At 40.1% G+C, this 23,514-nt stretch overlaps 1 protein-coding gene across 2 annotated transcripts in view; it reads left to right on the forward strand.

Moving 5' to 3' along the window:
• Nucleotides 1–23,514, forward strand: part of homer2 (homer scaffold protein 2) — a 35,080-nt gene that overhangs the window by 9,565 nt on the left and 2,001 nt on the right. For both annotated transcript variants that reach the window (XM_082529574.1, XM_082529573.1), the window contains exons 2-8: nucleotides 3,160–3,316; nucleotides 14,050–14,181; nucleotides 14,736–14,828; nucleotides 15,546–15,688; nucleotides 19,494–19,650; nucleotides 20,153–20,263; nucleotides 21,978–22,058. In XM_082529574.1, coding sequence (XP_082385700.1) covers nucleotides 3,160–3,316; nucleotides 14,050–14,181; nucleotides 14,736–14,828; nucleotides 15,546–15,688; nucleotides 19,494–19,650; nucleotides 20,153–20,263; nucleotides 21,978–22,058 — 874 coding nt within the window. The remainder of the gene's footprint in view (nucleotides 1–3,159; nucleotides 3,317–14,049; nucleotides 14,182–14,735; nucleotides 14,829–15,545; nucleotides 15,689–19,493; nucleotides 19,651–20,152; nucleotides 20,264–21,977; nucleotides 22,059–23,514) is intronic.

Raw genomic sequence — 23,514 nt, forward strand, 5'->3', positions numbered from 1 at the left:
AAGCCCACTTACTCCCCGATGTCAGCACTGAGGGGGGGCTGCAATCCAACATTTTCTTTATTTTCCTAAAGCGACAGTCACAAGAACACCCATTTCATACAACTGATGATCAGCTGTAGATTTGTTTTTATTTTTTCCCCAGAGGCTTTATCCCCCTTCTTGACACAATTACTTATGTCACTTTCTGTTTCTATAACCATTTGCAATGTTTTGGATGCCTTTGAGGAAGGATTGTTCATGAGTGTGTTATGCATGTTTGCACGGTTCATTGCATTTCACTCCTCTGTGAAGGCACAGTTTTCACAATGCATTTGACTGTGCCTTGTGGGACAGAAGCACTTTTGGTGCCAGTTGGAGGTGGTTGGAGGGCCCTTGGAATTAAAGAAAGGATAACAAAATGATCAGTATGTGCTCAGAACAAGCTACTAAAATATACTGCAATCAGAATAACAAAGCATTGACAACAGTCAAGTTATTTGTACCAAGCAGTGGCATCTTTCTAATCTATATTTTGTCTCTGAAAGTATTTTTTAATTCACATTTTGATTTCCAACAAGTACTTTGAATCTGTCTCCCCACATTCTTCAGCTTGTATCCATTATTAAGTTCTTGAGGTGTCCTATGATCCCTCTCATCTCAGCCACTCCACTTAATTATTCCTCACTCTTGGAACGTTATAGAGGAGTATTTCAACCACCTGCACTCGCCTTTTGAAATGAGAACCTCCAGTGGAAATTTTAACCCTCCTGAGTCCAGTCCTTTTAAAGCACTATCATTAAAGAGAAGGCAGACTGTTTTTTATTACTTTTTTGCTTCTAGCGGCAGTGCTCTTTCAGTCTTAGGTTTCTGCATAGTTGCCTTGAAACACTAAAAATGGATGGTCTGCTTTCAAATGGAGTTTTTTTTTTTTTTTTTTTTTAATATTTATTTATTTTTAACCACAAGCTTTGAAACTGTGTAATAGTGTAGTAGATACCGATGTGTTCTTTTTACTGAACCCAGCGATCACAATGGCTTGAAATTTAATTGATTTACAGAGTCATGTCTATTTTAATACAGTGTCACCTGAAGATCACTCAGTGTCTGCATTCTTTAAATCGGGGAGTGTCAAACATACGGTCTGGGGCCCAGAATTGGCCCGCCAAAGACTTTGGAAAATGTGAAAAGGGGCATACATTTTGGACTTTTAACTAGTTTTAAAGTTTTTACATTTTTACATCTTACCGTACTGATTTAAAAACCTCTGGGTCATTCATACTACACCAAAATATTAAGTAATAGATGAACATTTAAATGACAGTTTCTGGCTCAAGAGTTGGCAGTTCGTCTTGTAATCGGAAGGTTGCCGGTTCGAGCCCCGGCTCGGACAGTCTCGGCCCTTGTGTCCTTGGGCAAGACACTTCACCCGTTGCCTACTGGTGGTGGTCAGAGGGCCCGGTGGCGCCAGTGTCCGGTAGCCTCGCCTCTGTCAGCGCGCCCCAGGGTGGCTGTGGCTACAATGTAGCTTGCCATCACCAGTGTGTGAATGGGTGAATGACTGAATGTAGTGTAAAGCGCTTTGGGGTCCTTAGGGACTAAGTAAAGCGCTATACAAATACAGGCCATCAATTTTGGTTTTATTTCATGTGTTTTCTTTGTACTGTTTTTATTTCAGCGTGGGGTTCAAATTATTTGCAAAAGGTTAGGGTTTTTTTCTCTTCTTTTTCTCCTCTGTTAAAAGCTGTGAAAGCTGAAAATCCACTTCTTGTCTTACTGAGTCAGGCTATGTTTCCAGGTAACAGCAGGACTGTCATCGGAATCATAAAGGTGTGTCTGTGGATGTCATTGAGAGGAGGAGCATTTGTATTTAGTCTGCGGTCATTCAAGTTTAACAGCCGCCTTGATCCTGCTCCTCATGCTGATGCTCTTCTGAATCACAAGGGCGGTGTGCAGCTCATGGCTGAGAGGCAGATTACTTCACTCCCACGGATAGATGACATGATTTTGAACTTTTCTCCATCACATTTATTGCTGACTTGGGTTTTATACATTTTATTATTTTATTTTTTTTTAAGTCGAGTGTGGTTTCACCTTTTCACTTAAAAATGATTAAACTATAATGAGGCTGTAAGAGATTAAAAATGGAGAGAGAACTGCTTGAGTATAATGACAGAGACGTGGCAGTAAAACTGGGCTGGACAAAAGCTTAACTTGAATCAGCTTGTGAATACTTTCTAAAAGTGGACACTGAAATGAGTCAGAGACGGGCTCAGCAGAGCTTTTATCTACTTATAATTCCCGTAATGAGTGGAATCCATTTTACCGATGTTTCCCAGTACAGTCGTTTGCCGATAAATCCTAAGAATCCCCATTAGTTTACAGGTTTAATATCGGTGTTTTATGGATAACGTGCTACCATTCAAGCTAAGCGAAGTAATACAAAGCAGTTTTCTTTGATTATAAAAGATGACTCATGATGATGGCAAATGTATGCAAAATCATAATTAGGAATTAATCCAACTGATGTTTAATTCAGTGCCTTGTGCTGTGCAATATATAAACTGTTCAACAAAACAAAAACTGCTTTTGGATGTGGGTAATTGCAAATGTGACATGATAATAACATACTAAGAAAATGGGCAAGCATTATGTGCATTATCAGAGTGACATGTTGCCATTAGCACTGTGCATGTTTAGTGTAAAAACTGTTTTGACAATGTGATCACTTGGTTAGATTAACATTGCATCCAGTAGTAGGAAGCTGGTGTGAGAAAAGTCAATTATCTGACTGTGGTGCACTAGAAAAATCTTTCTCTAAACACATAAAAGTGCACAGTCCAAACATCTAGTGTGTTACTGACACCTATGAGAGGGAAGGGGGGTGTTAATGTGCTAATGGCTTTGGGTTGCCATGAGAATTAAGGGTTTGTGTTACATTATCACCTGCCTGTCCACACTAAGACTCTCAGGACTCTGCATTTCTGAACACAAAGCACACGGTCTCTGCAGACTTTATGTGATAAAGCTTTTATTCACCCTATAGCTCTGTTTGTGTGTGTTGTGTGTGAGAGAGATTTGGCTCGTTTATCAGTGGATGTTATCTTGAGCTGTAGTTCCATGTTGTGTCTTATCTCAATCGCCCTCTAATATCGTCCCTCTGCTCTGTCTTCTGCTCTTCAGGGAGCAGCCGATCTACACCACCAGGGCCCATGTCTTCCAAATCGACCCAACTACCAAGAAGAACTGGGTTCCTGCCAGCAAGCAGGCTGTCACTGTCTCCTATTTTTATGACAGCACGCGTAACAGCTACCGCATTATCAGTGTCGATGGAACCAAGGTATGTGTGTGCATATTCTGTATCTTTGTGTAACAATATCAATATCAATAACTGCCCTCGGGAGACATGGAACGAGAGAAACACTTAATAGTATTGAACAAAAGGTGCTGCCAAGCATGTCAGTATTGCATTTGCTGCTCTCACTGATTAGCGTTAGTCCAACATGGCAATGTTTAAGGTTTCCTGCAACTCCTCTGCGTTTGTCTGAATAATTTGATATTAAATTTATTGCACAATGACAAAGAAAAAGATGACATCAGCTCTATTTGAGGTCACAATATTTAGCAGTTAGAATTGTTGTATGATTAACTCTTTACACCTTGAAAGCCTACTTACTGGGAGCAGCCCTAGTAACAGGAGGCTTGAGGTCAAACTTCATCTTTATGGGGAAAGCGTCAAAGTTTAGTCTACTCATGTAGTGCTAAGCTGAAATAACTGTCTAACCGGACTGGCTGACACCTGCAGTTAGGTCCATAAGTGTCAGACAGTGACACAGTTTTTCTAGGTTTGTCTCTGTGCATCACCACGGTGGATTTTAATGATCAAATGATCAAGATGTGATTGAAGTACAGACTTTTAGCTTAAAAAAGGGGTTTGACAAAACCATTGCATTAGCTGTTCAGTAATTAGAGTCATTTTATGCACAGTCCCCCATTTTCAGAGTTTCAAAAGTAACAGTTGACTGACAAGTTGTTTCATGTCTTGTCAGGCTTGTTCGCCATTTATTCCATGACAAATTAAGCATTCTGGAGTTGATTCAAGTATTGAACTTGCATTCAGTTCACTGGAACTGTCTATGTGAGAGTTGTTGATGCAACTGAAAGAAACCAGATTAGACCTCGCTGGAAGATCTCCAAACGTGTTGGCGTAATTCTGAAATAAAAATCTTTAGACAGATGAAGACGCGTTTAACCCGTACCCGAATGATAGGAAGGGAAATCTATGAGGTAAGGAGAGAAACATGATCTGACGCACAACACTTATTCTGTCAAACACACTGTTATAGTATGGGCATGTATGGCTGCCAGTGGAACTGGTTCAGCAGTATTTAGTAATTATCTGACTGCTGATAGAAGTAGCAGGATGAACTCTGTAGTGTACATGGCTGTACTCTCTGCTCAGATCAAAACTGATCCCACGGTGCTTCACAGTACACAAGGATAATGGCCCAAAGCATACAGTGAAAGCAACCCAAGAGTTTCTCAAGGGAAAGAAATTTGATATTTTTCAATGTGCACGTTGGTCACCTGATCTCAGACCATCAGAGCACACTTTGGAGTTACTGAAGACAAAACTGAAGGCAGAGACACCCACAAACAAGTGAGAGTCGAGACCTGGCAGAGCGCATTCACAGCATGTGGTGACGAGCATGGGTTCTAGACTTCAGGTAATCATTGACTGCAAAGGATTTTCATCACCATGTTAAAGACTTTTCAAAGTTATTTTAGTTTGTCCAATTACTTTTGAGCCTGTGGAAATGAGGTCATGTAAAGGTTGGCTGTAGTTTAAATGTAATAAATAGACTACATTGAAACAGACTTTCTATACTGTCGCTGCATTTGGTACTGCTACAGTTTAAACTGTGTATACTTGTTATAGCAATGTTAATTGGAGACCTTAAAATTCAGAATTGCCCATTAAACAGTTGTACTTTCCATTAACTGTATAAACATACATCTAATAAAATATTTTTTAAAATTAATGCAGTGTTACAGTTCATAAAATAAAAATGTTCGTGTTGACTGTCCAATTAAGGGAGGAAAAAAAAGTGTGAGCTCTGCATTTTTATTTGCCAGCTGTTTCCATGGATTTAATGTATTTAAAAGCACACACAGCACATAAAAATATGAATATGGGACACACATTGATGATTTCTGTGCTTACCTAGGATCTTCTGCCTAGTTAAACTGTTTCCAGACATGGAGCTTTGCAAAACAAATATGTTAATCATAACATTAACTTGAATAACTGCCATGTAAGTTGAAATATTAGCAATCTTCCCCTCTAATAGATTAACAAGAGTATCAAAGAGCTGCCGACCTGTGGAGTCACAATTAAACTCAATTATCTGTAATTTCATGTCATCAACAAAAAGCCAACAGTCGTCATACTCTGAGGGTGGTAGAGTTTTTAAAGACTGGCCACACTGCAGGGGGAAAGTGTCAACTTTTGCTTGTGTTATAGTGATTTTTTTTTTGTAGTTGTGAGCATAGTGCTAAGATTAAATAATACAAGTGATGATGGACACCACTTGAATTTGTCTACATCCCATATTCACACAGTCTTCCTCTGCTTGCTGAAAAAGTACATTATGCGTTTCCATGGCGATCAGTTTTCTGTCTGTGTAGAAAGCTAGAGGAGCCTCAGGACAGCGATATTCCTCTGTTGACACTGTTAGGCAACCACATTTCAGAGTCTTAAATCAAATAGTTTACCTGCAGAGCCACTTTAGGGTGGGTGTGTTGACAGATGTTTGGATTGGTTGATAGTTTCAATTCTCTGCTTCGGTGAAAGGATTGAGGAGTTAAGATTATCAGCAGGCGATGAGTGGCTTTCTCACAGGAAGTCAGCATATCGGTGTTGAGTTTTTTGCACAGCAAGCATGTCCTGCTGTCTTCTTAGTGCAAAGCATGTTTTTTTGTTGTTTTTGTTTTTTCTTTTTGTATGTTTTTGACCATCTGGCTCTACTGTAAAGAGCTTGTGTTCATTCTTAGAATTGTAACTCACTTTTCTGGGCAGTTTAAGCCTCACAGCACAATTTTAAGTAAAAGAAGCATCGGTTCTCTTCTCCAGCAAAGCATTGTTGAGTCAAGCTCTGCTAGCTTCAAAGCATTGAAAGCTTTCTTCCTACAGCTACAGAGGCAAGACTTTAATGTGTTATGTCATCAGCCAGCACTTATGGATCTGCAGGGATGACAACAGCTGACAATAGATTACTAAACTATATCTACTACTTCATGTCTGTTTTATTTGTGAGAAAGATAATGGGACTATTATTTATTCATGTCTAAAAGCATCAATTTTTGTCCTCTATTTCCTCAAGGCCATGAGTGCTCTCTCTCTTCTCTCCCTCTCCTGTCATCTTTGTTGTTGTCCTCCTCCTCCTCCCTCCTCTGTAACCTTAACAGAACATTATGTGTCATAAAATCTCTGCAGGGAACCGCTGTACGCGAGGTACAGGGAAAAGGAATTTCTCAAATGTTATCGCAATTTAAAAGGAGCAGACTCCTGCTGATTTTAATTTTATCCTCCTATCCATTTAATTTAAGTGAGTCAAAGTGATGTCGATATGAGCAAAGTAACCAAAAGCGAAGAAACGTTGAGTCATGTCAAATAGATGTTAAATATAGTTTCTAGTTTGCACAGTTGCTGCAAGGGAGACAGGTCTGTCTAGAAGAATTCTGTGCTGTTGCACGCACTAACTATGACAGACCATCAGCTTGTATTCATCCACCTATGATGTCTGGGCAACTGGCTGATGATGATATGGCAAGTAGAGGAGCGCATCAGCACTTTTGACTGTCGCTCAGCCTGCATCGTGCTTCTCATGCAACGATGTACCAAGTGCTGTGACAACACAGTGAGGACACATCTAGCTGTACTTTATAAATAATTCCCAGTATGATAACTTTGTGAGGTAATGCCTAAAACACTCAGTTCTTTTTAGATTTATCTTTCTGACACTTCATTAAGTATCTTCTTCTTTTTTTTTTTTCTTTTTTTTTTTTGGCACAGCCAGTTTCTAGCACTAACGTTAAAGCTCATGAGCTTATGAGTTTGGCTTGTAGGCTAAAAGACATGTCTCCGCCAGTAATAAGAATTCAAATGAGCTTTTTATTCATCAAATGCTTGTGTAATTTAGTAATTTCATTGTATTCATTCACTTTGTCTGCTTATTACAATGTCTGTTAAGCCAGGGCAATCTTCATTGCATGGCATACCCTCCTTTCTCTTCGCTGTTCCTGTCAATCGTCACTTTTGACTGTTAAATACAAAACTGTCAAACAAATATATATTCTGCTACCTAGCCAGAGCTCATTAATGTGCTGGGAAATGTTGGCATTCAGCTGCTTTGCCCATACCAAGGAAGAAAGGAGTAAAAAAATTTCCAAAACCTGAAGGTTCTGAAATAATTATTTTATTAAGTGCTAAGTATTCTACAGTGCTACCAGTGACATGTTGTTTGTGAAAGTGGAAAAATAAGGGTTAATTGTGCTGGAACATAAACAAGATGATCAGGTTTATTCATTCTTTTTAAAGTTGTTTTGGTCTTGCCTAAACAGCATAGTTTGTATCAAACTATCAAAAAGTCAAGTTTTCCTGTTATCATCAATCTGCTCATAAAGAGTACACTAAGTTTTTTTTTTTTTTTCTAATTTTCCTTTTTTTTGAAGTTGTGAGCCATAAATGTTTGTTTCCATCCAAGAACAAGAAAACAAAAAACTAACACCCTCCCCGATAAACCTGGGGATCTAGGGGATATGCACACTCCACCTTTCAGTGTCTGGTACGTCAAGCTAGTCGATTGGATATTGTGCTGTATGCCCAGCTGTCATCAGAGAGAATGCACTGGGCTGTTATCAGTCCCAGCACAATTATCCATAAGGATTATGACACAGTTGCACCAACCTTTTATAGTGTGAAGTCCCAGCATCAGCAAATTCTGTATTGTAAACAAAGCTGCAGATCAGTGACTCTTTCAACAGGGGAAACAAACGAGGACAGGAAACATAAAAAAATAAATAAATCTAAAAGCACGCATTTGAACTTTTGCCAGTTAAAAAGCTGCACTTCATCAGACAACTGTCAAGACTTGAAGCATAAATACACAGAAGTGTTGTATTTATTGTGACTCAAGGTACAAATACACCCTCTATTCAGGCAACACCTGGATTTATAGGTCTGCAAAGACCTTGTGAAGGTCTTGGCTTTCTCAGAGATCAAAAGCTACATTCGGGATGTTGAACTAGCAGACTTATTAATTCAACTTTCTGCGTCATAAACATCAGCAGATGTACAAAACAAATATAATTCACACAAAAACTGTAAAAAAAAAATACATTCTGCTAAGTTGAGTTAAAAGTGGTGTTAGGTAACCAAACTTGCGTCATCACCACCGAGGAACAGTGTTTTGTTTTTTTGCAGTTCTTAATATATGGTGAGATGAAATGCATCAGGACATTAAAGCAGTTGGCAGACATACAGAAATACTGAACATTTTTTCATCTGCATCACACCTCTACCTGATGAGCAATCGCAATTTTTCCACTTTGCTTTCTGGTTTAATGACAGGACATGGCAGACTTTGTCTCACCTATCATTGGCTGTGTTTCAGATATACCACAGCATCATAATGACTATCCTCACTGCGCATTTGTCACCATAATTCAGATTTTTATTTTTTTGTATGTCCTTTTAAGAAAAAAAGATTCCTTCCTGTTCGTCCTAATTATCAGTAGATAACTTCAGCTGGTGTTTTTTTTTTTTTTTTTTTTTCCTTTCCAACCATGAAAAAGTCATCTGGTATTTGGTGCTTGATAACTGATCTCTCATGTTCTACATCTCCTTTCCTAATCACTGACTCTGCAGATTCTGTGCACTCTGCAGACACCTAATCGGCCGAGGAAGCTTTCCCTTATAACCTCCTGGCTGTCTCTGAGTTTCCAGCTGACCCTCAGGCCATTAGCTTGCCGAGCTTCACTCTGTGCCTCCTGTGCCACTTGATCCACAGCCCGGCTCACCATCCACACAGCTGCCAGCGTCACTCTGCACCCCCTCCCTTTCCTCCGTCACACCCTCCCACTCTCTCATTGGCTTGCTCACTGGGTCGTTTACATATGCGTGCCAAACATACAGTCACAGGTCTCGTGGGGGTAACTTTGTATCCCATGTTACATTACAGATGATACTGTAAATGCAATGACTGAGCCTTTCTCTGCAGATACTTTTAGTTCAGTAGGTATAAAGTTACAGGTATGTAGTTTAATTAGTCTCAGTGTTTTTCTTTATTAATATATAGTATAAAACAGCAATGAGATGTATTCAAGATGGCAGAAAATAATGGAATAGTTTGACATTGCTTTGTTGTTTTGGTTTTAAAAAAAAAACAACAAAAAAAAACTGGGAGAAATAAATCCCTCTTGCCTTCAGAAATGCCTCATCATGCAATTGCTGCAGATTCCTAGGCTGCAGGTGATGATAATCTCCTGTTCCAGGACATCCCAAAAGTTCTGTGGGTTTAAGATCTGTTGATATGTCACCACACAATTACACAACCACCAGCAACCTGAACCAAGGCTGGATGGCTTTCATGTTTACACCAAATTCTCACCCTACCATCTGAACGTTGAAGCGGAAGTCAAGACTCATCAGGTTAGGTGACATTTATCGATCTATTGTCCAACTTTGCTGAGGCCAAGCAAATTATAGCCTCAGTTTCCTGTTCTTGGCTGACAGTAGTGGTATCCGGTGTAGTCTGTAGCCCATCTGCTTCAAGGGTCGATTTGTTGTACTTTCACAGATGTTTTTTTGCTTACCTTGATTAGAACAAGTGGTTATTGATATTGTCTTCACCTCAAAGCAGTCTACATTTTCACCCAGAGAACTGCCGATTACTCGCAATTTAAGAGTCCACATGCCGATTGTACGTTTAATTATGAAATAATTTTATGGTAATGAATTTTTTAAGAAAACTTAGCGGGGAGTAAAATGTTTGAGAAGCACTGACTGCGTTCAGGTCTTTGTACCTGTAGTGTGTAGCTTCAGTGGTATAAACGTCATCATGCTGTGTTTCAAATCTTATAGCAAGAGTTATCTTGCATTATGTTTTTGTTTAATAAAATTAAATTTAGTGAAAAAAAATTTTCTACCTCTTAAAAAAACAAAACAAACAGAATTTCTCCTAATTATTTTGAGAATTATCTGAAACCATTCATCACACACGAGATAAAAAAGAGAGGATTATTATTCCAAAGGAAATTCACATTTTATACGCCGCTGGTTGCAGACATTTACTGCGTGTTTACCTAACTCCTTCCTTTTTTCGCTTTATTCCGCAGCAGCACTCCACTTTTTCCACAATGATCATTAAAGTTTCATCTTATCTTAACACTTCTCTTTGAGCCAGAGTTATGAGCCCTGTTAAATATTCACTTCACTGCTAGAGATGAGACGTAGGAGTGTTGTTCAGGCTTTACCCAGGTTCCACTTCAGGGGAAATTGGGTCACCTTTGTTTTGAAGAAGCCTCTGAAAGAGTGATGATTTTTAAGATCAGATTAGCAGTGCCTTGGTAAATTGCCAGTCTCCTTATAAACCCTTGATGTGGGAATGATGCCTGCATCAAAGATTGCAGTTGTAATCTTTAGCTGTGTTGCCTGATGGTCGTCTTTTTTTCTTTTTTTTTGTTCACCTGTTGTGATCTTTCTCCCTAGGCGCCATTAGCATTGATCTAAATAGAGGACAAACATTAATTGCGTACTAATGATCCTTATTCCGCTCGCTCAGGCTCCTCTGCTTTTTGGCTCGCTGTGTCCAGTAATGATGTGGTATAAAGAGTTTTAACACCTCAGCCACTAAAAAGATGGAGAGGGAGACAGTGGGGGCGTAGAATGGGACACGAGTCTGTCAGCAGTTTAAATCCTCAGATCCTGTATTCAGAGCCATGTTGCTATGAAACAAGGGCTGCTCTGCCATTAGACTGTCTTCTATTGTTTCTTAATCGTTGGGATAATTTGCGTGTGCTGGTTTTAAGTTCTGTTATATCTCTGTAGTGAGACTGGGTTTGTGTGCATGCAGCAATAAATCAAAGCTGCTTGTGTTTACATGCACATCTAGCATCACAGAGGATCAGAGTTGTCTATATGAACTAGAGCAGGGCGATATGGCCAAAAATATTTATCACGATATATATTTGAAAATTTGCGATAACGATATAACCGACGATATAATTGATGCGAGACAAAATACAACTCCACAACATTACTAGCGCAAAAAGACAACCTTCCATTTATTTTCACTTAAACAAGAAGCTGGTTTTTATGTACATTAAAGCTTTATAAAAATGTAACAGTGCAAATGCAAATTCCTTGCTGAAAGTTTAACCAAAAGGCATTTCCAGTAGAAATGGGCTGACATATCCTGAGCATAACCATGTATAATATCCACTGAAGTTAAAAAGAGGTGCTTTGCAACATTAAACTGCAGTGTGCAGTACGCATTTTTCGGACCATAAGGTGCACGGGATTATAAGGCACATTAAGCGAAACAAAGCAGTCAGATAAATCAAACTTTATTAAACTCATTCTTCTTGCTTCCTCCACTTCTGTACCATTGATTCATTAATGTTGAATTCTCTGGCAGCTGCTCTATTCCCATGTTGTTGCAGTATATTAATGACTAACCTCGTATTGTGGATGGATTATCTCAGTTGTTCTCCTGACTGAAGTTTGGTCCGTTTACAGTATCCTGCCATGCGATTGCATTTGTCTCTAACCATGAAGAACCTTCACGTTAACTTTTATAAGTGGAAAAGTGTTAGCTTCACTGTTTATGTTATGCTAACATAGCTGTGTCGCTAGCGATCACGTAGCACATCATTATATACCAGCTAGCCCAACTTCAGTAACCCTACAAACGTCAATGCTGTTTAGTTTCCTGTCTTCATTTATGTTGGAAGTGATAGCAGAGCTGCACGTTTGATTTTTTTCAGAAATCTCTCTGTCAGAACATGCTATATCATGCTTAGGTAACTAGCGAAACTAGCGAGCTAACTTCCGCTAGCTTCCTGCTAACTTCTAACTCCGTTAAATGTAATAACTTTTGTTTTCATGGATGCCTGGAAGTTAAACTTTATAGTTACACCTGGTAAAGCAGCAATGCTGATCGTTTTATTAAAGATGAAAGAATTTAGACAGTTTTTAACTCTAAGTGATGCTGCAGTGTTGTTTGACCTGAAGTATACGGAGTTTAGGACCCAGATTACTCCCAGATTTAAGAGCATCTTAGTCCGACAAATATGACAATAACAACGGCCGCTTGCATGTTCTGCAAAAAAATGTGCTTTGTCGTGTATCTGACGGACAAACACCAAACCAGTTCCACATCACTGAAGTTGCACCATTTTTACAAACCAATTCTGGTTCATCTGTTTCACTCAACAATCGGCCATGTGCGTATGAAAACAAAGGCACTGCGCATGCGCGTTTTACTCCCATTCTATCGCGATATTTCATTTTCCTATCGTTGCCTAACATTATACCGGTATTACCGTGAACGGTATAATATGGCCCAGCCCTAATATGAACTGTGATGCGATATACAAATCGGTGAAGTCAGGCTGACATGGTGTTTAGACACGTGTTGCTTTCTTCACTGACACATGCACCCGTTACAATTTTAGACTGCAGCAGATGTTTTCTGGCATCTGAGTTGCGGCATGGCTACAACAGGTGAATGGATACTGTAGATCATTGGTTAAATGATCACCAAGCAATATTTGTTTGTGCGGACCTGCCATAACTGTGGGGGACTAGTCCAACCGGAATAGTATGGTGGGGGGAGTTTTGTTCTTCCGGGGCGGTCTGTGTGTTTTGTCATGTGCTGGAGTACGCATTAAAAGTTTTACAGCGGACTAACATCGAGAGTGATTATTAGCTCGTCGCATCACACGAGAGTGCTACAGATACCATGGCAAATATAGAGACTGTACTTCAACTGCTTAGAGGTTAGCGGGTCAGCAGTCAGTGTTTTTCCATTTGTGTGTGCTTTTTACATTTGCATGTAAATTATTTAGTGAACAAAACTTTATTTGTAACTGGGGAATGAAACGAGTGAGTTGAGAGAGGCAGCGGTCTGCAACTATTTTATTTAAATCAGTATCACAAAGTAGTGGAGGTCTTTTGCGTGGAGCTGAATATGCAATAAAGACTTTTGCAAATAGCTCAACCTGATTGCTGGTGTATGATAAATCCTTAACCAAACCTGATGTTAATAAGCTTTAGGATAATTAATCCTGGATAAATGGTAGTGTTGCATCAGGAAGGTCATCCTGTGTGAAATCTTTGCCGAATCAAAGGTGCAAATCCATCTTCTGTTGTGACCCTTTAAACATTAAGGGAACACATGAATGTCCCACACAGGTTATTGGAGTGTATTAAAAATGGTACGTTTGATTCACGCGACAATGTCGAAACTTTAAAACTCTGGGTTGACAAAGTGTTTGCTATTCAGCATCCTAAATTATAAATGTGGAAACCTTGTATGCCCTCTGGTTTAACAATAATCAAAGATTAGTACTCTTTAAGCTGTGAACACATAACTGCTATATATTTCAGAGACATGCTTATAAATCTGCTTTTTATATGATTTATTATTTCTTTTAAAATGATCCAATATGCCGTGTGTGGGCACTGGCATACAGCCATCAGCATATTACAGGTGTAGTCTGGTGTGAATGGAGCTACAATAGAGGATTGTCCTTTATTAAATTGGTGGGCCTATTTATTATGTGAATGCAGCTGCTGGAACAGCTTCTGTAATATGTCTTGGCTGAATGAGACGCATAATTTTCCAACCTCTGTACTGCTGAAATCCAACATCAGTTATTTTTATGAGGAGTGTCAGAAAGACCTGAGAACTATGCTGGGAGGATTACACATGACTCTAACTGTACTCTGTATTGATAACAGTATGGTCTCTTATAGGCTTAGAAAATCTATGTGTTATTTCCCAACAGGTCATCATCAACAGCACAATCACACCCAACATGACGTTCACCAAGACATCACAGAAGTTTGGCCAGTGGGCCGACAGCAGGGCCAACACAGTGTTTGGATTGGGCTTCGCTTCAGAGCAGCAGCTCACAAAGGTGAGAGGTTTTTGTAGCAGATCCTTCATAAAGCTGATGGATGGCTCATTTCCCCTTTCGTTGATTCTCTTTGCTGGTTCAAAGTAAAATCCAGAATCACAGAATCAATTTAAAATGTTGTATAGTTAACCTGCTGAGCCCTTATTCTAACGGTCAGCCTCTCTGACATAATGATCAGGGGCTCTTAACTGTTTTCAAGAGGGGATCATGCTTTGAAGGGCTTAAACTGAATCTGTGTTTTGGTTTTTTTGGTTTTTTTTTTTAAATGGTTAGCTTTTCTTTATTATTAATGTTATTGTAGTTGTTGATGTATTATTATCATTATTATTATTATTATTATTAATAGTAGTAGTAATAGTAGTAGAATCTGTGGTAAAATCAAAGTGTGGAAAAGTGCAGCTTTGTTATCAGTTAAAATTGGTAGAGAACTGGAACGATCAGATATATATTTAAGGGTACTGCGGATCCTCACCATCCTTAGATAATGTTTAAAAATGAACCTCGCCTTGCCACTAATAACCACAGCTTCCTGACATATCTTCTTGTACTTTCAGTTTGCTGAGAAGTTCCAGGAGGTAAAAGAACAGGCTAAGCTAGCAAGGGACAAATCTCAAGAGAAGGTGGAGACATTGAGTAATCACTCCCAGGTAAATAATATCTCTGTGCCGTATGAAAGTCTGATTCATTTCATCTCCTTGGCTTTCCACCTGTTTCATCTACAGTCAGTGTGTTGGCTTCCAGAAAGCTTACAGGGCCACAGAGAAAATGAGAAATGATTTCACAAACACCAAATGATACACTTTCTGTGTTTAGAAATGGCTTCTGGCATAATTATGTATGTAAATATGTTCAAATATTAATGGATCTCGTGTTTAAATATTACAACGGAATCGTGGAGTAGTGTGAGCCGTCATGAATAAGAGGTCAAAGATCGTCCTTACTACCTTGCAGGCACAATAGTAACTTAGAGGATAAGGAAGCTATAAACAGCGACAGTAAATTTGCTCAGATCTACATAAATGATAATGATAGTTAGTGGTTCATGCCACAGTCACCCACAACTAACATGCCTGCTTTCTACTCGCTCTGGCTCCAGGTGCTAAGGATCAGCCCTGAAGCACACAAAGCTTCTGGCCCATATGACATGATAGATACTGGCAAGCATTTACCCTCAACCCTTGGCTGTCATAGCTGACGTCTTCAGGGTGTTTTGCCAAAAGAAGCCTAGGGCCCTTTTTCAGAGAGCAGGATTTCTGAGATAGAGTTCTGTCTTTTAACCCATGAGACCCTTTTAGGTGGCTGCATGTTAACCACAGGCCTCCTTAAAACCTGCTTTGAAACAAAAGTTTCCCTCAATTTCTCAGTCGGAATCTGGTCGTGATACACCCTCAACCAACCAGGCATCCAGCATTAATGGGACAGATGATGAGAAAATCTCTCACGTCGGTCCGGAGGCTGCTCTCCTACAGAGTGAGAATGAACGTCTCAAGAGTGCAGTAGAGCAGAGGTAAGATTTTTATTTCATCAACTTAATGTGAAATCATATGTGATTAAATCCTGTTTCAAATCTACTAAATATCAGTCTCAAGATTCACATCCCGGGCTGCATCAAAGTGCTTATATTTAAATTTGTATTCACCAAATGAAAACACATTTTCCAACAATTTTCTTTTTTCAGTTTTTAAAAAAAGAATAAAAATAGAAAAATCGAATTGGAAACAGCTGGTTCAAACAAGAACTTTCATACTGTGTGATGATGCAAACCAACTAAAACACATACTTTATAACTGATTTTACTTCTCTGCAACTGTTTCATCACAACCAAATAAATAAAAAGTAATAAAAATTCACACACTGCTTGGCCTGCAGCTGCTGCTGCTGATGCAAGTGCTGTATAAACTTTTCCTGTGGCATCAAACAGAAACCACACAGGTGTTTGAAATCTGGCTGTTTGAATGTAAAATAAGTAGATTGGACACACTTCAGTGAGACAGGTACTGCATAATTATGGCATGACACTCGTCCAATCGAACAGCTTGCTCAATATTTATTATATTATACATATAAACTACTATATTACAAGCATGCAAGTGTGTAAACCCAATCCAGATCATATCAGCTCTTGATCACACTCATGCATATTAAACTGTGCTCGTATGTTCTCTCTCTTTATTTTATTGCTGTTACTTAAAGCAGTAATGACTCCAAAAGGGCTCAGAAAGCATATAATCCAAAGAGTGATGCTCCTCCAGTCCACCGTTTGGTTATTTGGGCTTTATAATCCAGATGTAGAGTGTACAAATTGGTAATTGCATGAAATGCCAGATGTGATTCCAGATGAGATTAAAATGACCCTGGGCCCCGGGCCATCAGAGTCAATTAAAACCACAGTGAGGAAATTGGGGGAAAAAATAATAATAAAATGAAATCCCATATCATATTGGATTTATTTGATCCAGATGTGCGGGTGGACTGGAGGGGATTGCAAATTTTTACTGGCAGCAACAGACCCCTAAAAAAAGTAAGAACTACATTAACATTTGCATGAGTGGTGTGGATAACAATTCATTTTTACAGATCTTGTAGTTCTCATTAATTTCCCTAGAAAGAAACTGACAAAGTTGAAAAAGTCACTGCAAGTTGGTACTAATTACACAAAGGCCACTGCAGCCTTTCCTGCTTAACCTGCCTAACCAGCTGAACTATAGCGGTGCCGTTCTTGGCATATACAGTGGGGCAAAAAAAGTATTTAGTCAGCCACCGATTGTGCAAGTTCCCCCACTTAAAATGATGACAGAGGTCAGTAATTTGCACCAGAGGTACACTTCAACTGTGAGAGACAGAATGTGAAAAAAAAATCCATGAATTCACATGGTAGGATTTGTAAAGAATTTATTCGTAAATTAGGGTGGAAAATAAGTATTTGGTCACCTCAAACAAGGAAAATCTCTGGCTCTCACAGACCTGTAACGTCTTCTGTAAGAAGCTTTTCTGTCCCCCACTCGTTACCTGTATGAATGGCACCTGTTTGAACTCATCATCTGTATAAAAGACACCTGTCCACAGCCTCAAACAGTCAGACTCCAAACTCCGCCATGGCCGAGACCAAAGAGCTTTCGAAGGACACCAGGAAAAGTATTGTAGACCTGCACCAGACTGGGAAGAGTGAATCTACAATAGGCAAGCAGCTTGGTGTGAAAAAATCAACTGTGGGAGCAATCATCAGAAAATGGAAGACATACAAGACCACTGATAATCTCCCTCGATCTGGGGCTCCACGCAAGATCTCATCCCGTGGGGTCAAAATGATCATGAGAACGGTGAGCAAAGATCCCAGAACCACACGGGGGGACCTGGTGAATGACCTGCAGAGAGCTGGGACCAAAGTAACAAAGGTCACCATCAGTAACACACTTCAACGGCAGGGAATCAAATCCCGCAGTGCCAGACGTGTTCCGCTGCTGAAGCCAGTGCATGTCCAGGCCCGTCTGAAGTTTGCCAGAGAGCACATGGATGATACAGCAGAGGATTGGGAGAATGTCATGTGGTCAGATGAAACCAAAGTAGAACTTTTTGGTATAAACTCAACTCGTCGTGTTTGGAGGAAGAAGAATACTGAGTTGCATCACAAGAACACCATACCTACTGTGAAGCATGGGGATGGAAACATCATGCTATGGGGCTGTTTTTCTGCCAAGGGGACAGGACGACTGATCCGTGTTAAGGACAGAATGAATGGGGCCATGTATCGTGAGATTTTGAGCCAAAACCTCCTTCCATCAGTGAGAACTTTGAAGATGAAACGAGGCTGGGTCTTCCAACATGACAATGATCCAAAACACACCGCCCGGGCAACAAAGGAGTGGCTCCGTAAGAAGCATTTGAAAGTCCTGGAGTGGCCTAGCCAGTCTCCAGACCTCAACCCCATAGAAAATCTGTGGCGGGAGTTGAAAGTCCGTGTTGCTCGGCGACAGCCCCAAAACATCACTGCTCTCGAGAAGATCTGCATGGAGGAATGGGCCAAAATACCAGCTACTGTGTGTGCAAACCTGGTAAAGACCTATAGTAAACGTTTGACCTCTGTTATTGCCAACAAAGGTTATGTTACAAAGTATTGAGTTGTATTTTTGTTATTGACCAAATACTTATTTTCCACCCTGATTTACGAATAAATTCTTTACAAATCCTACCATGTGGATTCATGGATTTTTTTTTCACATTCTGTCTCTCACAGTTGAAGTGTACCTCTGGTGCAAATTACTGACCTCTGTCATCATTTTAGGTGGGGGAACTTGCACAATCGGTGGCTGACTAAATACTTTTTTGCCCCACTGTATGTTTGCTTTGTAACAAATGTTTGTACTTGTGCTAAATCGTTAAGATGAAACTATAAAATAATTATAAAAAACTAAAGTAAATGCATGGATTATTATTTTCTGACTTGTTTTGTTTCTTTTTAATGTTTTTTTTTTTTCTCAAAGCACCAGCTGAGAACAACAACCACACTGCATAAATGTCACTCTACAGTGCTCCCTTTGTATATCTAAAGAATCTGAGGTTATCTTGACCAGTTCACTTATTAAAATTCCTTTGGTAAACTAATAAAGTCCAAATTTTGATTGCAGAGCTCTTTTCAGGAATTATCCTAATAAACAAACCTACAAAATCAAAAAGTCATAATTGAGAATTTAATACAACACTGATATGAAACAGTTGCTGAAGGAAGCGCTTCACTTCATATAAGGGCATCTAAATATCTCTAGCTTCTGGATGTAAAATTGTCTCTCTGTGTGCATTTTCCCATGCATTCACAGAACTGTTGGATTTTGTTTTTGTTGGAGAGTGTCACAGCAGTGAAACAGCAGAGGACTGCAGAATGCTGCGATGCCAGTCTGTCCACATTTGATGATAGAGCAAAACACTTCAACCCAGCCATGCATAAGGAAGTGGGGACAGTGATGCATACTAAATATACATCACATATCTCCCCATCCTTATCGATAAGATAGGAATACACTCACTGTGATATGAAAGATAACAAATCACATGCTGGTGCCAGTTTGTTGGATTTGGGGGGAATTTTATCTACTTCTAGCTTAAATTTTTGTTTCTTTTTTTTATTGTGGTCTAAACATCTCTCAACAGCGTAATGTGCAGCAATACTAATTAAGTAGATGTGTCTGGAAGGAGTTTGTAGAAATATGTTCCGTGTTGGCACTCACAAGCTTTTCAAAACGGAGTGGTTGAAATAAAATTTTACTTCCATTAATAACTCTCCTGCTGGATCTCTTTCTGTCGCTCCTGTCTGACAGCAACACCAACGCCAAGAAGTGGGAAACAGAGCTTCAGACTTTAAGAGAAAATAATGCCAGGCTGGTGGATGCACTGCAGGAGTCTTCAGCTAATGTAGAGAGCTGGAAGAAACAGCTTAGTGCCTGCAAGGAGGAGAGTGACACGCTCAGGAACAAGGTAATACACTCATGCACTCCTACGGGGAAGTTGAACAATGTAGACTAGCCCATTGATTGAGGAAAAAGTGACATGTTTGATAAACCGTTTCCGCTGCTTTAAAAGAAGAAAACTCTATCACAAACTGCACACACAGAGTTCTCTGCCACGGGTTTGGTCAAAATCTGTACAGAGCAAAACACTGTAGGTACTGTACATTTCATTAGCTTCTGTGTTGCCTGCAGTCTCAGTCTGCTAAAAATAGAATCATTTTAGTTTCATAATCAACGTGGGCTGTTTCTGCAGCTGGGCTGGTGTGGTACCAGTGTTATTCTCTAACCCTTCCTTTTTTAATTGTTGGTATCAGTTTTGAAATTGCCATTATACTCTACAACAAATCCAGGCTTCCGCTTAACAAGGAGGAATATGTTAAAAAAAAATCTGATTAGCTTAAGAAAAATGCCTAATTTTTCTTTTAACTCCCCCCCCCCCCCCCCCCCCCCCCCCCCCCTCTGTATTTTAGATTGCTGAACTAGAAGCCCAGTGCAATGAAGCCAATCAAGAGAGACAGAAAAACGCCCAGCTGACCGTGAGGGTAAAGGAGCTGGAGGCTGAGCTACAGGACAAGGAGCAGGTGAGACGTGCATCACAATGGTCGGTCTGCAGAGCTGCAATGGAGAGTTTGTTTTACAAACTAGTTCTAGTGCCTTTTTATTTCCCCGAGGAAGTGATTAGGCCTCAATAGGAAATGTTAGATTCTGCTTTGGGTTTTGTGTGGATTTATTTTTTTTTAATTTTTTATTTTTTTCCAATTTTAATCCCAGACAGCTCTTTATATTGCCCCGTTGTCTCAATTTGATTGATCAAACTGTTTTGGGTTTTTTTGTACTGTTAAAAAAATTAAAAATTAATCCACTCTAGTCAAACCTGAAAGAAACCACCTTGTGTCTCCTACATTAATCATCCATAATCCAAACTAGCCGACTGTCAGCTCAGCACGGCCTAATGGCGCTGTTCTTTCTAATGAGGATGAACTCTGTGCGACCACGCGGCATTTTAACCTTTGCTTATTGCTGGTTAGATGCCGTTTTCTGACCGCAGACAAATTAGAACTGACTTCTGCCAATCTAAGAGTCTTGCTGCCCTTTTCATCAGCGACTGCATCTCCCTGTCGATGCCAAGAAAGGGAGACGCAATCAGTAATGTGTGAAAACCATAAGTAGGATATGTATGCATTTTTATATACTTCTGGTTTGGGGTCATCTGTGCATCTGTCTCATATAGTGCAATGCCCTCTCTTTCAATTCAGTGGCAATAACAGCTTTACTGTGTCCCATTCAGATCGCCTGAGGTAAAGAGTGTCTGGGATATTCTAGTTTACCACATGGCGGCCAGAGTATTAATAGAACGTATAAATCATTCCTTCGAAGGCGGTATATATTTTACACAACAAGAGGAAGGGAAGTAGTTCAAAGAGCTGGAGCTGAATTTGAAAGATGATGAGCAAAGAATGGCATCCTTTGGGAGCTCGGCTTTGCCTTTCTTGTGTATCCTCCATAACGCTGTGAACACCGACCATGGGGTCTGCAGAGAAAGTCTCCTTGTGTGCACAACATTGCTGCCGCAGGCGGCCCACAGAGGCTCACCTGCACAGTGACTCACCCCCTCCCTGTCTAGAAATCCACATCCTCATCGCCTCAAACTTAAAAGTGTGCCTATGAATTATTAAGAGTTGACTGCTGTGACCCCTATGCTGGCCAGCAGTGAACTAACAGAACAAAGCCGCTGCAGGTAACTACAAAGACTCAAGCAATTATTACTTGGCGAAAATGTGCTCGAAGCGGTAACAGATGCCATGAAGCCGCATAGTGTTTTGCTTAAAGCAGGGAGGAGGTTTTCAGAGCAGTAACTGAGATGTTTACCTGAGAAGGAGACGGAGGCATGATCACAAGGCTATCTCTTGATCTTGATGTCCTTTTTGCCTTCTTTGTACCACTTTGACCTTTTTTCATTTTTCCTGGTTGGCTTATTTACAAAGGATGGTGCACCTTAATTAACACTGACATAAAATCATGACTGTAATTATGTTCCAGGGTTTATGCTGGGCATCACACTTTTTTTTTCTTCTTTTCTTGGCAAGCAGTTAATTACTGGCTTAAATGTCCCGTTTTATCTGGGTGCTGTTCTTGTCAGTCTATCTACATACTTTTATACAAAAAAGCAATTAAGAATGATTTATTTTAAATTTCAAAGGTCCTTCAGCTAAATAACTTAGATTGTTCCTAAGACCCTGACTGACATCGGAATCGCTGGATTTTACATTTTTTTATTATTAACATTATTCCCAGGAGCTGGAGAACTTGAGGAAGCAGGCAGAGATAATCCCTCAGCTCATGTCGGAGTGTGAGAGCATCACTTCGAAACTGCAGGTACGTTCAAAAGCACCCGGCACAAGCCCTAGTTTTTACCCCCCCTCAGGTGTGATTTACTGCAGAGTACAGAGACCAGGCTGAGAGTTGTCTAGACCTAACACACACGTGAGGACACAATGGCTATCACAGCGAGCTAACACTCGGGCTCTGAGGCGTAAGCAGCGCTTTCAGATGAAGGTAGACAATAAGAGTTGCTATTCATCATTCTGCCTGAGGGCTGGTGACACAACATTCCTATCACGTGTCTCACTAACGCACATTGTCGTCGTTACTGTATCTAATAATAAAGGTCCGTCCCCAGTACAACGCAGAGAGGATTATTGCCTCTTTGAAAAGGGTTCTTTTTTTTCTTTTTTTTTCTCCCTCTTCAGTGGAACAGAGATATGTCTCTGTCACAGCTTATTAGTTTCCTGCTGGTGCAGATTTGATCTGTTTTTGCTATAAAAACAGCTGAAGTAGTTTGAGAGCTCTGCTCAAAGCTTTAATGATCAGCTCTTATAACATTTCTGTAGGTGTGTGGGTTGTGCCTGTGAGAAGCCTCACGTCTTCTTTGTAACAAAGGGCACCTGTTCTTCAAAGCTGACTCCTCGCTGAATAATATCAGACTTTCTGTAGAACTAGAAGAGCCAGGCTCTTTGGATCACCGTGTGTCCTGTTAGTGCCAAGTCTGACATGAGCTGCATTGATACTGACGCTCATGTCGCCCTGTGCTGACTGACTCAGATCGGGATTTTTATCGTCCAAGCTGTCAGTGCATGTGCTGCCATTTCAATCTGGGCATGGAGTGATGAATAAAACCAACAGTGGCATGCCTGAAGTTCTTGTGCTTTACAACGCTCGACGGCATGGTTTGTCTCTGCAGCAGCCAGCTGGGTGAAAGACAGCAAAAATGGCTCAAGCCGGAGTTTATCTAACCAGTTATCCAAACTGAGAAGAGGCATAGACGATGGGGTTTCTCCAATACCTTTTGTCCAACTATGGAGCCTAAAGCTGAATTTGACTCAATTTAGACAGAAATGCTGTAAAAAATTATCTTTGCTGGTGCAGAGTTGATGCTTTAAAAAAAAAAAAAAAAAAAAGTCTACCTATTCTACCCCTGTGTTTGTGGTTACGGCTGCCCTCTATTTAAAGATGACAGCCCTCATGGAGATCAGGTTTCAGGAGTCAGCTGGAACATAGTCATGCAGGCGCAACACCCTTTTAGCACTCCTATTTTAAATCCCTCCCTTCATTGCTATCTTCAGCATTATTAACATGTCACTCGTGTTGCCTGTTAGTCTGAAAGATTCACTTTCATGTCCCATTCACATATGCAAACACGTTTCTTTCACATAAATGTTTTCCCGTCCCAACCTACAGCAAGTGGATCTCTCTCTTTGTGTAGCTGCACATGCAACATGGGAAGGCTTTTGTTTGTTACTGCAAGTGAAAAAGCTCTTGCTCATTTCAGCTC

Source organism: Aulonocara stuartgranti, assembly GCF_965226115.1.
Source record: "Aulonocara stuartgranti genome assembly, chromosome: 1".
In the NCBI taxonomy this organism is placed as follows: domain Eukaryota; kingdom Metazoa; phylum Chordata; class Actinopteri; order Cichliformes; family Cichlidae; genus Aulonocara; species Aulonocara stuartgranti.